The following is a 22,783-nucleotide window of genomic DNA, read 5'->3' as shown; positions in this document are numbered from 1 at the left end:
TGGGGTTGAAGACACCACGACTTACAGTACTGAGTGTGAATGTGGGATGGAATACATCGGGCAGACACAATGATGTATCTCCTAGTGCTGTACTGAACACATCAGGAACGTACAACTAGGACAGACAAACAAGTTCGCAGTAGCAGAACATAGCATTATCGAGGGACACCCCTCCGAATTCGAAAATACGAAGACGCTGTGGGCGCCAATGGTTTCTGGGACTCGATCTTCAAAGAGGCAGTGGAGATACATCTGCACAACAATTTAGTAAACAGGGATAGGGGTTTTCAGCTCAGTGCAGAGTGGAATCCCACAACTGGCAAAATACATCAGTAATGCTGCGACCTGAAGACAGCGGCATCCGCAGACAGATTGGATAGCCACCAGGTCTCGAAGCTGGACCGCGTCGCGACGCCCCCGCCCCCCCCCCCCCCCCCCTTACCAACGCGGTACACCTTTCCGGAGGAACATGGTCGGCCGGCCTACAGTAGCGAACAATGGACAAGCAGCTATATAGATATGCAGAACACAGCATCCCGACACTTCGTCAGAAGATGATGGGTACGAAACTCATTGAAACATTGCCAACAAGATGTCACCACTCGGCTGATAACCCAAGAAGAATTCATCAGTGGAGTACGCCGAGAAAGACTGCACCCGCATACATAATTTGCATTTCCATAAAAGAAAAAGGTTGGCCCTCAGTTTTAAAGAATATAACACCAGGTCTAATTTTGCGCTAAGTTTTATGTATATAATTGATTTTCTAATTTATTTGACTATTACTAGTTAATACTTTTGTTCTAGGGTGAATTCAGTAATTGTTACAAAACTTAAATTCTATTGTTGATGTATAAACGAATATAAATTCTGTACTAACTGTACACATTTGGAGCAACAACTAATAGTGTTCTTCTTAAAGGATTTATTTGGCTCTATTCGAAAACATGTTAGCAAAGTAATTAACAGTTTTATCAAAAGTAGTGTTTGTGAAACTATATACAGTATGTTAATTTCGTCATTTAAACACATAATTTGGCCTAAAAATTGTAATAGAAGAAACTGTGAAAAGGAAAGAATTTTTTGATGTATTCAGTTAATTTATTGAGTTAGGTTTTAAATGTAATTTCTGTAAATTTAACTTCAAACAATGTTTAGTTTCAGTACTTATTATTATGAGGATGTATAAGGACGCGATTTTTAGTCACATACAGTCAGTCCATAGCTGAGTTTCAGACGAGAAACCTGTGTTGGTTAGAACAACAACAATGCTTCAACTTATCTGTGAAATAAGTGTTACAAAATTAGGCCGTGTGTTAAAACAATTACAGTGTCTGCTCCATATGTGCCTTTCTATTCTTCAAGAACTGTGAACTCTGTTGTTAGGTTTTTACTGTTTGTAGATGTTAAATAGTAAATTATTGTAGCGGTATGTGGAGGTTTGTCTGCAAACTATTAATGAGTCTTATGGGAAGTTAAAACAATAGTGCACTGGCCGTATGTAACTGTGTATTATTGGGGGGTTGTGAACAGTGAAAGTAAACTACTGTGGGACACAACTCTGGATCTGTCGGCTACGTTATTTAAAGTAGTCAGTGTTGTACTTCCACACCCCATTTTTCAGCCAGTATCACAACCCAGTATGTCGACACTGAGGACAACAAATGAAGAAATAAAGAAGGCAAACTGTCACATATGGTGCCCCGAGGTGAGGACTATTGTATGTGGGCACAATAAACTAGAACTCACGAAACTTGACAGTGAAGTGTGAACTCAGGCAGTTTACAGGGATTTAAAAGGAAGAGATGCTACAGCCGATCAGCGCTGGGGTTCCATGGCCACAGCAGGACAGCAGCCAACCAGTAAGCAGCTTCTATGGAAGCAACCATTGAGTACAGGAGCAGCCAAGCAGCATGCAGGTGGACACAGCTGACCGAGATAAACAAGATGCCTTGCCGAGAGAGTTACAACTTACAGCAGATGAGTTGAGATGACCACAGCAGATTGGCAACAGATGAGTAATTAAAAACAAGGTAATTCACTGCAAAAGCTGTTTTGTATTAAGTTATACATAATGAGTGACCTTAATGAACAAGACAGTGTGACAGGAGACAAGGGACAACAGGAGACTGGTTCTGTAGACAATAGTGATTATACGCCAGGCAAAAATGTAACTTTGAATTATGAGGACAGAAGTCCTATTGTAGATGGAATGATAAAAGCGTCATATACATTGTGTGGTGATGTGAGCAAAATGGACGAAAACCGTATTGAAGTGGATGAAATCATTAAGGTTAAGAGGGAGGAACTTACTAGCGAAAGTCAGCAAGGGCAAAAGTTTATGGCAGACGGAAATTTGGAAGTGATGTGAAGGTAAATTATGAGTAGTTTGAGTTGTTTGAGTAATATGAGTATGAATGAAGACATTAATAGGGTGGAAAATAGTATGAAAGAAGACATCACTAGTATGAAAGTAAACAGTAGTAGTATTAAAACTGACATGACTAGCCTAAAAGATGAACTGAAGAAAGAAATTAAAACAGAAATTAAGGTAGTTAGCTTTAGCCTTTCAGAATTAAATAAGAACGTTGAGTCAGTAGGGAAAGATTGTGATGAAAAGATAAAGAAAGTAGAGCAGAATACTAATGAGAAATTAATCTTAATGAGTAGTTAATGTTTAGAAGAGAGAAAGAAGCTTTGTGATGACTATAGTAAGAGGGTGGAGGCTCCTGAAAAACAGTGTAAAGATGAAGTCAAAGATGACAGGATATTTTGTGCTGAAAATAGGGTTAAACCTGACAACCAAATTGATCAAATTAAAAACGATTTAGAAACTGGGGTAGAGACCAAGTGTGCTGTAGTGGTAGAAGAAAAACCGGTAAAAGTAAATGAAAATGTAGATTCAAAATTGACTGAAATGGAGAAAAAGGTGAAGAATTACAAAATCTAAAGCATAAAGAAAGTGGAAGTGGGTCTGACTCTGACAGCAGTTGTAATGATGATAGCAATGACAAATCCGGTAGTGATGAGGATGAGGTATTTTGAATTTATAATTGATAATGGTGGTAATGTGTTAAGTAAAGAAAGAATAAAGGAGGATAATGTTAGGCCTAATGAAGAGTTCGAGTTTGAGAGTGGTATTGAGGAAGAGGAGCATATTATTTGTCATTTGACTGAATCTGATAATCATTTTGGTAAGCAGGATGATAGTTTTTCCAGCGAAAAGATTAATGAGGATTTTTTTATATGAAGATGATCACACGGCAAGTAAAAAGGAAGTGTGGCACCCTGTAATAACAGCAAGTGTACAAGGTATACATGTTAAATGTTTACTGGACAGTGGTAGTGATTTGAATGGTATTTCATAGGCATTTTTTGAATTTATTAAGAACACAGAGGGTATAGTAGTGATGCATGTTTCTGGAAAAAGAATGATTGGTGCCACTGGTAAGCTATTGAAGAGTGTGAAACAAGAGGTACTATTAAATGTGGAATTGGCAGGACAGCTGTTGGAGTGCAATTTCTTGGTAATTCAAAAGCTCAGCACTTATGTAATATTTGGGACTAATTTCTTGAGCAAATGGTGTGTAAATATTGATTTTGCTCATGGTTAGTTTAGTTTTAAGTGCAACAGAAGTAGGTATGAAGTATCATTTTTGGGATGTATGGACGAGTGTGTGCTAACTGAATTAGATTTGCCATTAAGAGTTTTGACCACTGAGCAGGTTACTGTGGAAGAAGAAGAGGAGAGAGTAAGGTTTTACTTCTTCCTTCTTTCTTTAATGGATCTTCTGAATAACTTTTAAGGAAGTCAACTTTCAAATACTGTCAGAAATTTACCAAGGAACAAACTCAATTTGACATTAGCATTTCTTTCCATATATACCTCATCCCGCACCACCTCTTTTAACTTATTCTTAAAACATTGTATCCTGTTCTCATTGGATACATGTTAATCATTTCAACCTGAACACTGTCTATAAAAACCTTGTCAATCAGCATCCTACTATCTTGCTGCAAGCAAGTTAGAAAAGCAACTACTGGCATTAAATTGAAACATCCAAAACTTATTCTAGTACATTTTTCCTGTCCATGTCTTTTAAGAAATCTACACTGAAATCTCCACAACCCACTAAACGTTTCTTCTTGTCTGACAGGTAGCTCAATAATGCATCTATATTTTGCAAAAAGAGCTGAGAGTTTCCTGATCTGTAGACTGTTACAATTGCAGGGAAGTATTCTACAGTAAAAAATTCAGAAAAACACGCTTCTAGGTTCTGGTTTACACATAAACTATCTGTTTCATTATTTTTTTACTTTGTGTCCAACTTTTATATACATTGCAACTATTCCCATGTTAACTCTATGTGAAAGTGATGCTAGCCTATAATCCCTGATATTTAATTTATCCATACACGTGGTTACATGGCACAAAGGTAACATTGTAGTGTTACTAGCAAGAGATTTACAACAGAATTATCTGCACTGACTGACTGTAAACGTGAGATTGAACAAAATACAACTCATAAAATATTAATAACTGCCCTTGTGTGAGTTTTAGAAGGGAAATGAAGTACTAGTAGCAGTTGAGGTTTTCTGAAATGGGAGTAGCTGACAAAGGCAAGCTGATTTTATGTTGCACAGTGACCAGTACTAATGAACGGGATGGAAAAGATAATGAAGTATTGGTTTACGTAAGCTAAGAGGTGAAATTGGACACAAGAGACAGAACAGTTAATACGAGGGCCGTTCAGAAAGTAACCTCCGGTTGATTTTAAAAAATACACCAAGTTAAATAAAAATATTTTAATATATACATCTTACAACTACATCTTTGCACTATTTTTCTACATAGTCTCCATAGCGATTGAGGCACTTATCGTATGTCTTCACAAGCTTTGAAATTCCTTCTGCATAAAAATCACCCGCTTGTGCCTGGAGCCAGCCTGTGACCGCATCTTTGAGCTCTTCATCGTCATCAAACCGCTGTGACCCGAGCCATTTCTTCAAATGCATGAAGAGGTGATAATCACTTGGCGCCAGGTCTGGGCTGTAAGGTGGATGGTTGATAACGTCCCACTTGAAGGACTCAAGAAGGGCCGTTGTTCTGCGAGCAGAGTGAGGACGGGCGTTATCGTGCAAAAAAAACGATACCGGAAGTCAGCATACCACGGCGTTTGTTCTGTATAGCCCGTCGTAACTTTTTTATTGTTTCACAGTACACGTCTTGATTAATGGTCATACCACGTTCCATGAATTCAACCAACAACACCCCTTTGGCATCCCAAAACACCGTTGCCATCAGTTTTCTGGCAGAAAAATCTTGCGAGGCTTTTCTTGGTTTGGTAGGCGAATTTGAATGTGCCCACATCTTTGATTGTTCTTCTGTCTCAGGGTTCACGTACTTAATCCAGGTTTCGTCACCGGTCACGATTCTGTTTAACAATGGTTCTCCTTCGTCCTCATAAGGTGACAGAAAGTCTAATGCAGAGGCCATTCTTTGAGTTTTGTGGTGATCGGTAAGAATTTTGGGCACCCATCGTGCACAGAACTTACGGTAACCCAATCTTGCTGTCACTATCTCGTACAAGAGAGTCTTAGAAATCTGTGGAAAACCAGTAGACAACTCCGACATTGAGAAACGTCAATTTTCACGAGCTTTTGCATCAACTGTCTGAACGAGTTCGTCAGTCACCAATGATGGTCTACCACTCCTCTCTTCATCATGAACGTTTTCTCGTCCACTTTTAAATAAACGTACCCATTCACGGACAACTCCTTCACTCATAACTCTTGGTCCGTACACGGCACAAAGCTCACGATGAATAGCTGCTGCAGAATATCCTTTGGCTGTAAAAAACCTTATGACAGCACGCACTTCACATTTGGCGGGGTTTTCTATTGCAGCACACATTTCAAACTGCCACAAAAACTAAACTAGCACAGGTACGACGTTCACTTGACCACGGCTTAATGCCGACTGACCTGTTGAGTGCGTGAACGCACAGACGGCGTCGCTACTCCCCCCACAACCCGCACTGTGACCAATCGGAGGTTACTTTCTGAACCGCCCTCGTACTTGTAGAACAGTGCAGTCATACAAAATGAAGCTGGTTGTGCAGTAACACATGAAACTATTGAGATCATATATGTTAGCAACAGCAGATGATGATTCGCAGATACCAGAAAGGAGCAGTTTCCAGGTGGGGTAGAGTTCGTTACTCTTGTGTCTGGCTCGAACATCATATTATGTTTAGCTTCTCACTCTGATAGACATATTCTCCTGGAGTCATCACTCAGTTGGAGGCTGCATTGCTGCTTCCCATTCTGCAGCAGTCTCACCTCAACACGTGATTTCACTGCCCTCCAGGCAGCCACAATCACCACTGGAGGTCATCCCATGTGGCAGGTGGTAAACTTGTATGATCCTACAGCAGGGTCATTCAGTTGGGATGTAATCCCAGGGACATTGTCTATCACTAAATAATCTCAACTGTTCTCAGATAATATTGAGATGCAAACTGTACCAGAGAGCCAAATACCCATTAGTCTCACCTCTTCCTCCTCACCTCAGCGAGCACCAACCTCTTAAACTGTTGGCTGTATGTGGCAGTGATCAGTTATGTGCATCCTGCTACACTGGTGGTGTTAGTGAGCCTGTGGAAATTTACGTGGTCTGCTGCATCTACACTGCTTAATGCCATGTGCCGAAGGGCTCTGTACATGACAAATGTGCAACAGCAGGCTACAAGAGCCTAAGCTGCAATCTTCCATACTGTGCACAATGATGAACATACTCTTTGAACTTCACTTGGTATCTGTGCTTCAGTAAAGAGCTATACATTATGCACACAGCAGGTGGTGATTGTGCAAGAAGTCAGAGTCCTTTGGTGAGCTGATCAAAAAGTGATATTAGTAGCACATAAGCAACCTTAAATTTTCAGTTGTTGACTCTTATTGCATGGTGACAGATGGAGAGTACAGGACTGGGAGGCATTAAATACTAACAATTGTTCAAATTTTCTCTAGCAGATATCTGAAATGAAACAACCCATTTAATACATATGGAACTAACTATAATGTGGTTGAACAATGAGAATTTACTTAGACACATGCCTGTGGCATTACAGTAATTTCTGTATTGTACCACAGAGTGCTCATTTACATAATAAGTAAGATGAGACAGTCTGTAAAAGTAACACTCTCTTTTCTTATGTATATGAATCATAAACATGGCACAGATTTTAGCAAATACGTGTGATACACTTTTCAACAAGGCACAAAAATTGTTTTAAATTACAATTTTTTAACAGAAAAAATGGTACAATGTTCTGTAACAGAAATGATATTGTACATTGAATTATTTTTCAATGTTTTAAATTTTATTTTTTGATAGTTTTGTATGTGATATTTTCATACTTGTGACAATTATTGTGCCCATAAAAAGAAGTTATTTTCTAGTAGAAACATGACAATACTTGGTTAATATAAATGTTAAAAGCTACAAATCAGTGTTTCTATTTTTATTTTTTCTCCATTTTGCCAATTTGTATAGGAAGCAAAGTAAAGCCTGAGATCTTCTATGGAAAGAACTCTCACTGTGTATTAAGAGTCAGTGTGTAGTTTGAAAATTGATCTAGATTGTAAATAATGCTAGTCATTGAAGGTGGGGAAGGGATGAAATTTATTTGATGTGGTCATCTTCACAAGTTTTACAGCAAACTTGCAACTGAATAATTTATTCGCACACATGTTTCCATATTTTATATGTTTTTCATGATGATATTAATCTGAAAAAAAATGGACAATACACAGTGTTAGCTTACAAACACAAGATTTAACTATCCCAGTTTTGGCAGACAAAGGGATGAAAAGGTGCCAAGACTATTTGTCCAACATCCACCTAAATTAAGAAGAGTATTGATAGACTTCAAAACATTTTTAGTAATGAAAAAGGTTGTTTGATCATGATTTAGATGTTTGTGATTTAACAGAATAAAAAATGGAATTGCAAAAACTAGTCTCTTTTTGGTAACTTATTTTGTTTCTACTTTGAGTTTCTCTGACGTCTTCAAAGTACACTGATATTGGTAATACATTTTCAATATTCGAGTACTATTTAATGAATATGACAGAAAAGTCAAATGTTTAGATTACAGTTATACTGGAACTGTACTGAGCACTGGAATGTGGCAACTGAAATCTGAATTAACTACAAGGCTCACTCACTAACAGTAAATTCAAGAATTGTAAAGCATAAATAACAATGTCCATATGCAGTGCAATTATTAATCCTCAAAAAAATTCATTTTAATGATTATTTTTATTGTTGGGGAGTATCATCAAGTGTGTTCATCATTTAGACTGCATTGTTCATAGTCAGAGTAACTGGACTGAATAAATAAAGCAAGCTAAACATTGTGAGACATGACAGAAAATAGTTAGGTGGTACTAACAACATTTTGATTATGTTCTGCTGATGGATTTAACATCTTCTGTAGCACTACAATGATTTGGCATTGTGTAATACATCTAGATCTGTACTTCACAAGCCATCTTAAACTGTACAGTTGGAGGTGCCTTGTCTACTAGTGACACTTTCCCATTTCCCTGTTCCAGTTGTGAATGATTCACGGGAAGAAAGATTGTTGGTAAGCCTCTGTGTGAGCTCGAATCTCTCTGATTTTACGATCATGGTCTTTTTGAGAGATATCTGTATGAGGAAGCAATATATTTGTTGACCCTTCTAGGAATGTACACTCTCAGAACCTTAATAGTAATCCACATGATGATGCAGAATGTCTCTCTTACAGTGTCTACCACTGGAGTTGGTTGAGCCTCATCGCAACACTTTCACAGTTATTAAATAAACCTACATTCCATTAGAACTACTGACAGCCTTGGGAGAGCCAGTCCTGACAAAATTCTAGCATGTGGTCAGCAAGATGTACGAGACAGGCGAAATACCCTCAGACTTCAAGAAGAATATAATAATCCCAATCCCAAAGAAAGCAGGTGTTGACAGGTGTGAAAATTACCGAACTATCAGTTTACTGTATGATTACATGATGATGGCGTCCTCCTGGGTAAAATATTCCGGAGGTAAAATAGTCTCCCATTCGGATCTCCGGGCGGGGACTACTCAAGAGGAGACTTAGAGAATGCTTTTGACAATGTTGACTGGAATACTCTCTTTCAAATTCTAAAGGTGGCAGGGGTAAAATACAGGGAGCGAAAGGCTATTTACAATTTCTACAGAAACCAGATGGCAGTTATAAGAGTCGAGGGACATGAAAGGGAAGCAGTGGTTGGGAAGGGAGTAAGACAGGGTTGTAGCCTCTCCCCAATGTTGTTCAATCTGTATATTGAGCAAACAGTAAAGGAAACAAAAGAAAAATTCGAAGTAGGTATTAAAATTCATGGAGAAGAAATAAAAACTTTGAGGTTCGCCGATGACATTGTAATTCTGTCAGAGACAGCAAAGGACTTGGAAGAGCAGTTGAACGGAATGGACAGTGTCTTGAAAGGAGTGTATAAGATGAACATGAACAAAAGCAAAACAAGGATAATGGAATGTAGTCAAATTAAGTCGGGTGATGCTGAGGGAATTAGATTAGGAAATAAGACACTTAAAGTAGTAAAGAAGTTTTGCTATTTGGGGAGCAAAATAACTGATGTTGGTCGAAGTAGAGAGGATATAAAATGTAGACTGGCAATTGCAAGAAAAGCATTTCTGAAGAAGAGAAATCTGTTAACATTTAATATAGAGTTAAGTGTTAGGAAGTCTTTTCTGAAAATATTTGTGTGGAGCATAGCCATTTATGGAAGTGGAACATGGATGATAAACAGTTTATATGAACAGAGAATAGAAGCATTCAAAATATGGTGTTACAGAAGAATGCTGAAGATCAGATGGGTTGATCACTTAACTAAGGAGGAGGTATTGAATAGAATCGGGGAGAAGAGGAGCTTGTGGCACAACTTGACTAGAAGAAGGGATTGGTTGGTAGGACATGTTCTGAGAAATCAAGGGATCACCAAATTTAGTATTTGTGGGCAGCGTGGAGGGTAAAAACCGTAGGACACCAAGAGATGAATACACTAAGCAGATTCAGAAGGATGTTGGCTGCAGTAGGTACTGGGAGATGATGAAGCTTGCACAGGATAGAGTAGCATGGAGAGCTGCATCAAACCAGTCTCAGGACTGAAGACCACAACAACAACAAATAAACCTGTAATGAAATTCACTGCTCATCTTAGGATTGATAGAGAACATCCAGCCTAGTGTGAATACCATACAGATGAGCAATATTAAATACACTATGTGATCAAAAGTATCCAGACACCCCCAAAAACATACGTTTTTCATATTAGGATCATTGTGCTGCCACCTACTGCCAGGTACTCCATATCAGCGACCTCAGTAGTCATTAGACATCATGAGGGAGCAGAATGGGGCACTCCGCGGAACTCATGGACTTCAAATGTCGTCAGGTGATTGGGTGTCACTTGTGTCATATGTCTGTATGTGATATTTCCACACTCTTATAAACATCCCTAGGTCCACTGCTTCTGATGTGATAGTGAAGTGGAAACTTGAAGGGACACGTACTGCACAAAAGCGTACAGGCCGACCTTGTTTGATGACTGACAGAGACTGCCGACAGTTGAAGAGGGTCATCATGTGTGATAGACAAACATCTATCCAGATCATTACACAGGAATTCGAATCTGCATAAGGATCCACTGCAAGTACTATGACATTTAGGCGGGAGGTGAGAAAACGGATTTCATGGTCGAGTGGCTGCTCATAAGCCACACATCATGCCTGTAAATGCCAAATACGCCTCGCTTGGTGTAAAGAGGGTAAACACTGGACGATTGAAGAGTGTAAAAATGTTGTGTGGAGTGACAAATCACGGTACACAATGTGGTGATCCAATGGCAGGGTGTGGGTATGACGAATGCCCAGCGAACGTCATCTGCCAGAGAGTGTAGGAGGTGATGGTGCTATTGTGTGGTCGTGTTTTTCATGGAGGGGGGTTGCACCCCTCATTGTTTTGTGTGGCACTATCACAGCACAGGCCTACATTGATGTTTTAAGCAACTTCTTGTTTCCTACTGCTAAAGAGCAATTTGCAGATGGTGATTGCATCTTTCAGCATGATTGAGCACCTGTTCATAATGCACGGCCTCTGGCAGAGTGGTTACACAACAATAACATCTCTGTAATGGACTGGCCTGCACAGAGTCCTGACCTGAATCTTATAGAACATCTTTGGGATGTTTTGAAATGTCGACTTCGTGCCAGACCTCACCGACTGACATCGATACCTCTCCTCAGGGCAGCACTCCAAGAAGAATGGCCTGCCATTCCCCAAGAAACCTTCCAGCACCTGATTGAACATCTGCCTGCAAGAGTGGAAGCTGTCATCAAAGCTAAGGGTGGCTGACACCATACTGAATTCCAGCATTATCAATGGATATGCCACGAACTTGTAAGTCATTTTCACCCAGGTGTCCGGATACTTTTGATCACATACCGTATGTCAAATGAAGGTTTTGTAGGCTATCTCCTTTGTGAGTAGGCTACATTGCCTGAGGGTTCTTCCAATGAATATGTATGGCCTGTACCTTAGCTGTGATCAGTTTTATGTGGTCATTCCATTTCAAATTGCTCCATATGCATGCTCATGATATTTTATGGATGTGACAGCTTACAGTGGTAGTCTACAAATTCTGTAATCTAAAAAATTATGGGTCTTCCACCTATTTATGCCCAACACATTACATTTTTTATGTTGAGGGTCAATTACCAATCCCTGCACCAAGTGTCGATCATATGCAGGTCTTCCTGCATTTTGGTACAGTTTTGTAATGTTGTGACCTCTCTGTACGCAACAGCATCATCTATGAAAACCCTCAAGAAACTTCTGATGTTATCCTCTAGATCATTTATACTGTATATATATGTGAAAAGTATTGGTCCTGTAACATTCCCATTAGGTATGGCAGAAGTTACTTTCCCTTCGAAGATTTCTCTCTGTTCAAAATTAAAAGCTATGTCCTGTTTGCTAGAAACTCTTCAATTGAATCATACATGTACTCTGATATTTTGTACACTCGTATTTCGTTCATTAGGCAGCAATGTGGAACTTTATCAAATGCCTTCCAGAAGTCAAGGCATGTGGCATGAATCTGAACACTGGTACCTTCTAGTTTCTGGGGCTTGCAGATGAATAGAGCAGGCTGTGTTTGACTTGACTGTTGTTTCTGGAACCCACGTTGTTTCCTACAGAGGAAATTCTTGGTCTCCAGAATGTCATAATGCACAAGCATAAAACATGTTTCAAAATTCTACAACATACTCATGTAAGAGATTTTGGCCCATAGTTTTGTGCATCTGTTTGAGAGGCTATCTTCAAAAAAGGAATGTAGTGCACCTTTTTCCAATCATCAGGAACACTTCACTCCTAGAGTGATCTGTGGTGCACAGCTGCTAGAAGACAAGCTAATTCATTTGTATACTCTGTGTAGAATCATACTGGTATCCTATTAGGTCCAGTGGCCTCTCCTCTGTTGAGTGATTTCAGTCGCTTTTTTATCCAATGGTCACTTATTTCAATATCTGTTGTTTTGATGTTCATGCAACAATTTAAAGAAGGAACTACAGAGTGCTCTTTCTCAGTGAAACAGTTTTGGAAAATTATATTTACTATTTTGGCCTTCTCTGCGTCATCTCCTGCTTTAATGCCATTATGGTCACAATGTCTGGATAGATGGCTTCGATCCATTACTGGTCAACATAAAACCCAATGTTCTTAGGACTTTCTGTTATGTTGGTAGGTATCATTTCCCTTTTGAATTTATGAAAGCTTCACACATTGCTCTCCTTAAGCTAATTTGGCTGTATTTAGTTTTTGTCTGTAAGGCTTTGGCTATGTTTGAATTTGCAGTGAACCTCTTTGCTTACATAGCAATTTTCTAACAAGGCTGTCAAACCACAGTGCATCTTTACATTCTTCACAACTCAAAACATATCTGTATAAAGTGTATTGTACAACACTCTTAGACTTTGTCCACTGATGCTCAATATTGTCAAACCTGGAGACGAAATTCTCATTTTGATCACCCCGGAAATTTGAAATCTGTTTCTTGTTGCACTTGCCAAGCAGAAATATCTTCCTGCTTTCTTTACATTCCTATTTACAGCTATATTCAATGATTCTGTAATGGTCCTATGATCACAGATTCCCTGTTCTACACTAAATGAGTCAAAAAATTCGGGTTTTTTGCGAGCCATTTCTCTGACTAGCTGCTTGAGGCAATATTTGGATAAGGCTTTTAGAACAACGTCACATGATTCTCTGTCATTACTAACTCTGTTAGTCGCTTGACTTTTCCAGTGTTTATGTAGTAAATTGAAATCTCCAAGATGACCAGCAAATTTATAAGAAATATTTCCAAGTTTCTGACACTACTGTTCGTGAGCATCAGACAATGATGTTTTATCTACCTTTTAAAATTTATCTTTATCCAAATTACGGCACTTTGTATCTGTACTAAGCTCACTAGATATATTATTAATAGCTACAAACTTACCTCTACACCAGCATTCAACTTTTCCTTGCAAAATACTTTTAAATCAGAATTTTGTTGCTATTAACATCTGGTTTCAGACAGGTTTCTGTCCCTAACAGAATGCGGATATTGTTACCAGGCAAGAATAGTTCTGGTATCTTCTCATAGATGCTGTAGCAGCCGACTAATACTGGGCGGTTATACTGAAAGTGACAGTGCTCCAAGTGCTGCAGTGCAGGCTGTGTACATCACAAGATGCTGGAATAATGTAGATACGTTCATTAATTGGTCCACTCACAGAGTATGCTGAAAAAAATAATAGTTTCACTTTCTGCTGTCAGGTGAAAATATGGTACTCAGTCGTAATGTCATATGTTTCCTGTATTGATGTCAGTGTGCTGTTTGTCATTTGGTGATTCATGCTGATTTCTTTCATGAAGTGACTGTTGGTGTAGAGGGTTAAGAAAGTTGAATTTCTCTGTATGAAATGTAATGGCTTTTGAGAAGAAAGACAGTGAACTGCTGGTAAAGTTGTTTTATCACAATAACAGAAATAGCAGTGCTTCATTGCGGGAATATTGGTGACAGAAACAGCTGTGAAGAGGTACCACGTCAATAAATCGCTAAAGAATGTGATCAAGAAATATTAAGAAACAGGTGAGTTAGGTGGTGCAACAGTGAGAGGGAGATGGCCCATTACCATGGCAGAGATGCACTTGTGTAGCTACAGCCATTCAAGCAGAACATGCCTCAAATTCTGCAGGCAGTGCTTAGGCTATGGTACGAGAATTCTCTCTCCCTTGATAAACTGTTCAGAAGATTTTGTGGTGCATTTTACACTGGTATTCCTACAAGATTCAGAACGGGCACCAAACGAAGAACCACAATAGGCTACAACATATGGACTTTTCCCTTCATTTTTTAGCATGCATGATGATATGTGGCCTGGGAATATTCTTTCGACACAAGAGGCACATTTTACTCTACATGGTGCCACAAATACACAGAACTGTCATATATGGGGTTCTGCTCCACCACATATTGTGCAGTAACATACACTCACTCAGCTTATGTGACTGTGTTGCGAGGTTTCACAAGCTCCTTCATTCACAATCCGTTTTTCTTTTCGGAGATGGCACTTTACAGACATGTTAGATGTCCAGTGACATCTGTACATTATAAGGATCACCTTGTGAAACACGTGATTCCAGTTTTGCAAGAATACATCTGTGTCCACACCATTATTTTCAAGCAACATTGGGCAACACCACATGTCGCTTGTTAGATGAAAGATTTGCTTTGAGAGACCTTCAGCAACGACTTCATCATTTCCAGACAATTTCAAGATGTGTGGCCTTCCAGATCACCCAACCTAAAGTCATGTTACTTATGATTGTGGGTATATCTGAAAGACTGTGACTATCAGGGATGTAACTGAAGAACAGAATATGACAACATATTGCTCTGCTTACACCGGATATGCTGTGAGAAAATGTTGATCATGCTGTGATAAGGACGCAGGATATCGCTGAGTCGAGAGACCATATTGAACACACGTTTTAGTTTGTGACCATATCCTAATAAAAGTGCCAGAGCCACTGTTATCATGTGCTTGATCATTCCCCCCCCCCCTCCCCCTCCCTTCTCCACCCACATCACATGTTGACTGCTTACAGTGGCATATTTTCAGCTAGTGGCAGTGAATGTGAATGGAACCTTTTTTCCCCGGCAAATACGTCAATTAATGAACATACCTACGATGTTTCAGCATCCTGTAGTGTATACAAGCTACGCTGCAGCACTCAGAACACCGCCAGTTTAATTACAACCACAGCAGTATATTAACAGTTTCCTTCTTTGCCATATCATGATGACTGATATTCTTTTCAATTAATTGGGAAAATATTCTTCCATGTCTGAAATCAAGCCTCTATCTTAAAAAAATCACATGTTTACTCCACTAGCCTTGTAGCCATTTTCTGCATGTAGTGCATGTCTGTTCTACTAAGGCAGGTACTACAGTTCTCCATCAAACAGCAGAGGTTGAAGAAGCTGCATCACAGACTGTCAAAATCATCTGCGTCCCTGGTTTAACCCTTTCACTTGGCTCCAAACCAGAGGACCAAGATCAATTCTGGGAATGATGTTGCGGAACAGTAGCTCTGTTTCCACACTGCAAGTGAGACTGCTTGTCTTTACAAAGCAGACAGCCACTTGTACGACCTGAGAATGGTCTCTGAATCCAGGTGGCAGGCATCATTCGTAACAACATGAGGCATGATTAGCAGATGGGTGCACCATGTGCACTCTACAGCTGCCGACATTGCAACATCACACCTCAGACGTAACCCATAGTAAGCAAACAGAGTGGACAATGGCCTTCTTTCCTGACCTGCCAGGTATTTCCCTATGCTGAGCTCCCATTGACAAATCCCACCCTCTGCACTTGTTTGAACCTTTCATGAAGATTAGCTCCTATAGCTCATACCTATTTTTAAGGCACGGGGGGGACTGCTGTGAGGCCAGTATCCACTATCACATTCAGCACAGAGATTTCCAAACCTGCCACTGTTAACCATTCACCACCAGGTATGTGTCGACCGGCCAGGATGTGCAAATCACAAGGTGCGGTGACATCCATGATTCCAGGTGACACTATATGCTCTAGAGATGCCAAAACATTTGTCTCAGGTCTAGGAACGAAAAATGATTTAAAAATTGGAAAAGTTAGTTTGGGGTTAGTAACAACGGAAATTGATAACTGTATCATGATTTGCAGTGCTGAGAATTCTGTTTCGAGTGGTCCACAAACGGTAAGTAAGTCACAAGAATGAACACAGTGACTGCGAAAGCATGATCCATAAAGAGTGAAAGTGAGAAATAGTTTTTCCTGGCTGACCATCAGGAAGCGAGATGGGGATGGTAGAAGAAATACTACAATAATGAGATTGAAATTTACTGTAAATGTAAAAGGTGGCAGGATCCAGTTGACATGGGCATAGCTGTACCTCAGTTTAATAGTAGTTCCATGAGTGACAGATGAGTCACACCTACCATTAAATATCAATCAGCACTGTAATCACTATGTGGAATACATTTCGATAGACCATCAGCATCAGTGCACTTCAGAAGCTGATGATACTTGAGTACAGTCATTTACTATTTTATCACTTTTTCCTGTCCCAATTCTTAATGGCTCTAACATCTCTCTTGCCCTTACTCTATACTTACTTCTCATTCTCACCTTATAATCTCTGCACAGAAGCTAGCACACTGTTTGCAAAACAGAGGTGGTTAGCACTGGACTCATGTTCGGGAGAATGGCTGTTCAAACTTGTGTCCAGCCATCCTCATTTAGATTTTCTGTGATTTCCCTAAATCATTTCTGGAAAATGCAGGGATGGTTCCTTTGAAAGGGCACAGCTGACTTCCTTCCCCATTCTTTGCTAATCCAATGCAACCAATGACCTTGCTGTTTGATCCCCTCTGCCTGAATCACTCAACCAACCAACCAACCAGTGCTTGCAAACATACTATCTCTGACTTCTTGGTCTCTGACGACTTCCCCTTCATCTTTACCTACCTTTGTCCTTATGGGGCCTACTCATCTTGAGACTGGAGTGAGCTGCCCTTCATTTCAACTTTCCCCAACCTATTATTCTCTTCTCCTCACAGAAGGAACTATTATTTCTAAGAGCTAGGTCATACATCACTTTTCCTTTTGTATGTATCTATTGGCAGTACTACATGTTTTGCCTCCAATAAGTAAGTCTTGGCCAGCAATTCTCAAATGAATTTTCCTTTATACAACTATCTATTTATACATAACTACTCAACACAATCAGGTTAAACTGTAATGTAGAACAATATCTTTTCCACTGACCTTTTCAAATGCACAAGTTTGTAAATGTCCTTGAATGCTTCATCTGTTAGCCCATAACAACCAAACAGCCGAAGCCATCGTACTTGTGGGCATCCATGAATCAAGGAAATTAGACCAATATCATCTAATGCCCAGCTGTTTGACAAGTCAACATGCTGCAGTTGCGAAAGACCTCCATACCTGGTAATAAAGTGAGGGTTACATATTTTACAGATTCCCTCCCAAATAGGAGTTGTTGGTGACAGGTTCTAACACAAATATGGAGCAGTTGCATATGATGATCTACAATAAATGTAAATATAGGTTCATTTCTTTGGAAATCAAAGGCAGGAGAAAAAAAGGGGTAATAAACTGGGAGGAAAATGTTCCTTATAAGTGAAGGGAGATGACAGCTACCGTACTGCCAGAAGGACAGCAACTAAAAGATGGATACTGTAGTTCTGTTAACACATACAGTTGTTGCATGTGATAAACAATAAAAAGTAATTCTAACATAAGAAGAATAATAACATGAAAAGTAAAACATTTTCCAGTTCATAACAGAGTTGGTACAGCAACCAGTGGGTATGATATGAAGAAACAAAAAGTCTTGTTTGCAATGTCAAAAATTTTATATTGTATTCCAATGCGCTACGGTCGCAGGTTCGAATCCTGCCTCGGGCATGGATGTGTGTGATGTCCTTAGGTTAGTTAGGTTTAAGTAGTTCTAAGTTCTAGGGGACTGATGACCTTAGAAGTTAAGTCCCATAGTGCTCAGAGCCATTTTTTTGTATTCCAATGAAGCATTTCAGCTTTATTTAGGGATCTTCAGTTTGGCCTATGGAAGAAATACAGAATTTCATAATAGTTGCAGGACCCTGTTTAGTGAGATTGGATTAACAAGAAAATATAAAAGAACTTACTGATATTTGGTAGGGATGGGTACATGGGATGCAACACTTAAAATATCGCAGCAGGAGGAGGACGAGGAGATTAGTGTTTAATGTCCCATTGACAATGAGGTCCCTAGAGATGGAGTACTAGCTAAGATTAGGGATAGATGGGAAGTGAAATCAGCCATGCCCTTTCAAAGGAACCATCTTGGCATTTACCTGATATGATTTAGCAAAATTACGGAAAAGCTAAATCAGGATGGCCGGACGCGAGTTTGAACCGTCGTCCTTCCAAATGCGAGTCTATCCCAGGAGGTAAATGCCCTTTGTCAAAGCTTTAAAAATACTGTCTGATGCCCTATAAAATAGAGTAAAACAGAATATGACCAAAAGGAATTTTTAAAAAATATGTAACTGCTTTTTTCCTAAACTGACAACCCACAATAAAAATAAAAAGGAAGCAGCAGATTACCTTATTATGGCATGTGATGCAAACCAATGCAAACCAAATGGGATCAGGTCTACAGTAAATCTTTACATCATGAAGATGCTGGAGGTGTAGTGCATATTCTGGCTGCACACACCATACTGAATATGAAAACATACAAGGCCCTAAGACTAGTGCCCATAGATCTTGGCAGATGTCGCCCGCAGGCTGTAAGTTACGACAGTGTTCCTCTATTACACTCAAAAAGGAAAAAGAAGCTTAACATTACGGAAGAAAAGGAAATCGATAAACACAAACGCCAAAACAGACAGGCAGCTCCTAAATGATCAGGTGACTGGAAGGTACTGAGCGCATTGTGACACTATGAGATCATTGTTTAATGTTAATAACTAAGCCCTGGATGCTTTGTAATTGAATCATGCCACCTACTACACATTCCAGGAGGTTATCTTTTTAATGTTTACTGATTTTTACTTTTACTTTTTCACTCATTGTGTGGTCTATATTATACACACATTGTGGCATTTGGCTGTGCTCTTGCACCGCTGTAACTCTACATTTTCAACAAGAAGGTTCATTATTCCCTGGAAGTGGGATTTTCAATACTGATTCTTGCTATCAGCTTTTGCACTGACGGACTTCTGTCTTTAAAAAGAGACCATCTAATTAACAATGACAGTGTTTAACGTTGGTGTGACTACGTATTATGTTTTTTGTTTGCATTTGCATTTACCAGGATCCCATCAAAGTGTATTTCATGACTAACATGCTGCACTTGCTTCGCATCCAGACATAACATTGACACTGTTCTTCAGTAGTGACAGGTAGCTAGCATGACATGATCTTGTACATCAAAGGGAGTTGGGAGGGGCATAGATTCTGGTTTTAGGAAGAGCTGGGTATGCACAATGTTAGCTGTAATACTACTTGGGTTAATCAAAATTGGTATTCGGAGCTACCCTATGTACTTTTATGCTTTCCCATTATAGCACTGTATTGTTTATATACTTTAGTTTTTAATTTTTACTAACCCTGATTATTCTGGATATTAATGTAAGCATTTTATCAGCAATTTTTAGAAACCAGTAATTTATAATGACTGTTATAGGCTGTTGTTATGACAAGATGTGGCAACTGAACAGTATCATAGCTCACATCCTGCAGGCACCACCTGCCGAGAGCTGTGGGGGCTAGTCTTAGTGGTCTTGTATGTTTTCATATCCAGAGTGATGTGTACAGCCAGAATATGCAATACATCTCTGGCATGTTTACGATGTAAGGATTTGCTATAGGCATGATCCCATTTGGTTGCACAGAACTGCGCGGCATGCTGCCATTAGGTAATTTCTTATTTCTACTGTGAATTGTCGATTTAGGGACAAAGTACGTTACATATTTTCTAAAAATACCTTATGGTTATCTTCTCTTACAACTCTTTTATAGGACATTGTACAGTACTTTAAGGCTTTGACAAGAGGCATTTTCCTGCCAGGATACTTTATGCACGGTATCCCATGTACAATTCCTACAAAATATCAGTCAAGTTCTTTAATATTTTCTTGATAATCAAATCTCACTACATGGGATCACATCACTGTTATAAAATTTTTCAATTCTTCATATACCAATCTGAAGATGCCTAAAGAAAGGTGAAACATGTCATTGGGAAATAAAAAATTTTAACATTGCAACAAATATTACTTGTTTCTTCATACCAAGAAAAGTAACAATTTACAGAAAATATCTGTGTAGATTACTGTGCATAAATAACATGCAACAACATACAAACACATAAGCAACATTACCTAAATGCCTCCCCAATAGCTCCTTCTGGGCACTCTTTCACACACTGTATCTCTAGCCAATTCAGTCTGCTGAGCTCCCCGAGTGAACGGAATGCTTGAAAACTCTCCTCGTGTCTCACATTATACTCTTGCAGTTGAAGAAATTTAACCGATTTCCAGCAGGCTAGTAGGTCTGGGAGTACACACCTACAAAGAAATTAATTTCATTTAAGTCACCTTTTTTCAGAAGAATTCCATAGGTATTTTGTTGAATACTCTGGTTTTTTACTCTGAAGATCTGGTGTGAAACTATGGCTCCGAAAAGACTAGCCAAATTTGCACGAGACCAAACTTCAGGAAAGGAATGAAAATATGAGGAAAATAGAAAGACTTGATAGTTACCATTTTTCACTTTCGACTGAAATACCGAACAGAGCATGTTAGTAGTTACTAGCAAACTGCCACTACGTTTTTCAAATTACCCAGAATTGAAAAAGCATCCAAGCCATATTATCACCAAACAGTGTTTACCATCAAAACTGTATGAAAATAGCTGAAATTTTGTTAATGTAATCCACTTGACAACCAGAGATGACAATTTGGTATCCCAGCCAGAATCACAGACTTCAGAGAGTACATCAGAGCAGCTGGAGCTATCTTTGATACCGGAAGTGCACCCTCACCACTGGTAGTACCACTTCCCCCTACGGTGGGCTGAACCTCTGTAGAATATCCACCTCCAGAAGTGAAGAAACAACGCGAATCTGCAATTTGCTTGTGTCTCAGTAATGTCGACATTTATTTGGACTCGGTTACATTAGTAACTATTTCAACCAGACTCTGATTTGGTATCTTGTTTTATGAGTGATTCATTTTAGCTAGCAACAGACTTGTGTTTAGATTGTAGTTCATGTGTCTTATAAAGTTTAGTATGCAACTTCTAGCTGGTAGGAAACCTACTTTGATCGGAAATTTTGTGCAGTAGCAACCTCTCATCCAGTTTCGCCAGTGTCAGAAAGCAAGTTTACTATCGTACCTTGACTGTGTAAGTGATTTATGTCATCTGTGGAGAAAACGTGATTCCATGTTTCATAACTCTTAATAGTCAACAGTGGTATGCCAATACACTGCAGTATTCCCCACTAAATATATGTTTGTATTCTGATTCACATACATTATCTCGAATCTCTGAACTGCTACATCTTGTGAAGATACGATTACAGGCTGATATACGTTTTTTCCCTCTTACTATATTTTCTTTTACTTCTTTCCTGCTTTATCTTTGTCATACACTGAAAAGTTTATTTTAGAATGAGTTTTGTAAATTTAATTCTTGGGATGATTATGTTTCTGTTTACTGCCATTTTCAATTATTATTGTGTTGTATACTTTCTTATTTGTTAACATTTAATTTGAATTCATTTTCTATGGACAGACTAATATGAAACTGTGATTTTGTAGAAAACTGCAAATCGATGTAATCAAAGTTTTTGAAAGTGTTATGTGAAGCAAGGTGTACGAGCAATGCAGAATCAAACTGATATGTCAAAAGAGATGGCATCAACAAAGAGTCGGGGGTGAGAAGGAGAGTGGAGGTGATTGTCGTGTCACTTATGTACTGTTACACAATGTGTTTTTGGCCTGTGAACTGGTTGGACAGTACTACATTTACAATCTCAGTGTGTACAGTGATTAAACGACTGGGGAACTGTGTTTTAGCTCATTAAGCATAAAACTTTGTGGTGCATACCAGTAAGCTAAGTTCATGCTGTAAAGGTACTGTTTTTTATTGCAGCCAGCACAAACTATTTAGTGTGTAGCATGGATTGTGAAATCAAACAGAAAATATGGTAGTGCAATTACTTGTCTTATATTGATATAAAGAAGTCTTAACTGTGAATGTACAGTGTGCTGACTGCCGTGTTGTTGAAGTGATCACTTAGACATTTATGCATGGCACTCATTGCTCAGGTAAAACTGCTAATTAATGATTTACAGTACAATTCACTTTATTTATTTTTGTAGTGCAGATGAATGTACTGTGGAAATCACTGCACTGTGAGCATAAAGCATAAATCTGAAAACTGTGGCTACACTGTGTAACAAACATTACGACATCAGGTTACATCAAGTATTAATAGAAAGAAGCATATTTTATGTTAGTCATTGCTTGCAGATACACAGATTGGAATTAATTCTACAAATATCAAGTGTT

The 22,783-nt window shown here is 39.0% G+C and overlaps 1 protein-coding gene across 3 annotated transcripts in view; it reads right to left on the bottom strand.

The window, feature by feature from the left end:
• LOC124622026 (S-phase kinase-associated protein 2-like) overlaps window positions 1–22,783 on the bottom strand; it is a 188,268-nt gene that overhangs the window by 31,566 nt on the left and 133,919 nt on the right. For 2 of the 3 annotated variants that reach the window (XM_047147580.1, XM_047147581.1), the window contains exons 8-9: window positions 20,590–20,775; window positions 17,465–17,644 (exon numbers count right to left, since the gene is read on the bottom strand). In XM_047147580.1, coding sequence (XP_047003536.1) covers window positions 17,465–17,644; window positions 20,590–20,775 — 366 coding nt within the window. The remainder of the gene's footprint in view (window positions 1–17,464; window positions 17,645–20,589; window positions 20,776–22,783) is intronic. The other variant, XM_047147582.1, reaches the window with a different exon arrangement.

The sequence above is a fragment of the Schistocerca americana genome, chromosome 7 (genome assembly GCF_021461395.2).
Source record: "Schistocerca americana isolate TAMUIC-IGC-003095 chromosome 7, iqSchAmer2.1, whole genome shotgun sequence".
Lineage (NCBI taxonomy): Eukaryota > Metazoa > Arthropoda > Insecta > Orthoptera > Acrididae > Schistocerca > Schistocerca americana.
The sequence above is the reverse complement of the archived record's forward strand: the minus strand, read 5'-3'. Positions and strand labels throughout refer to the sequence as shown.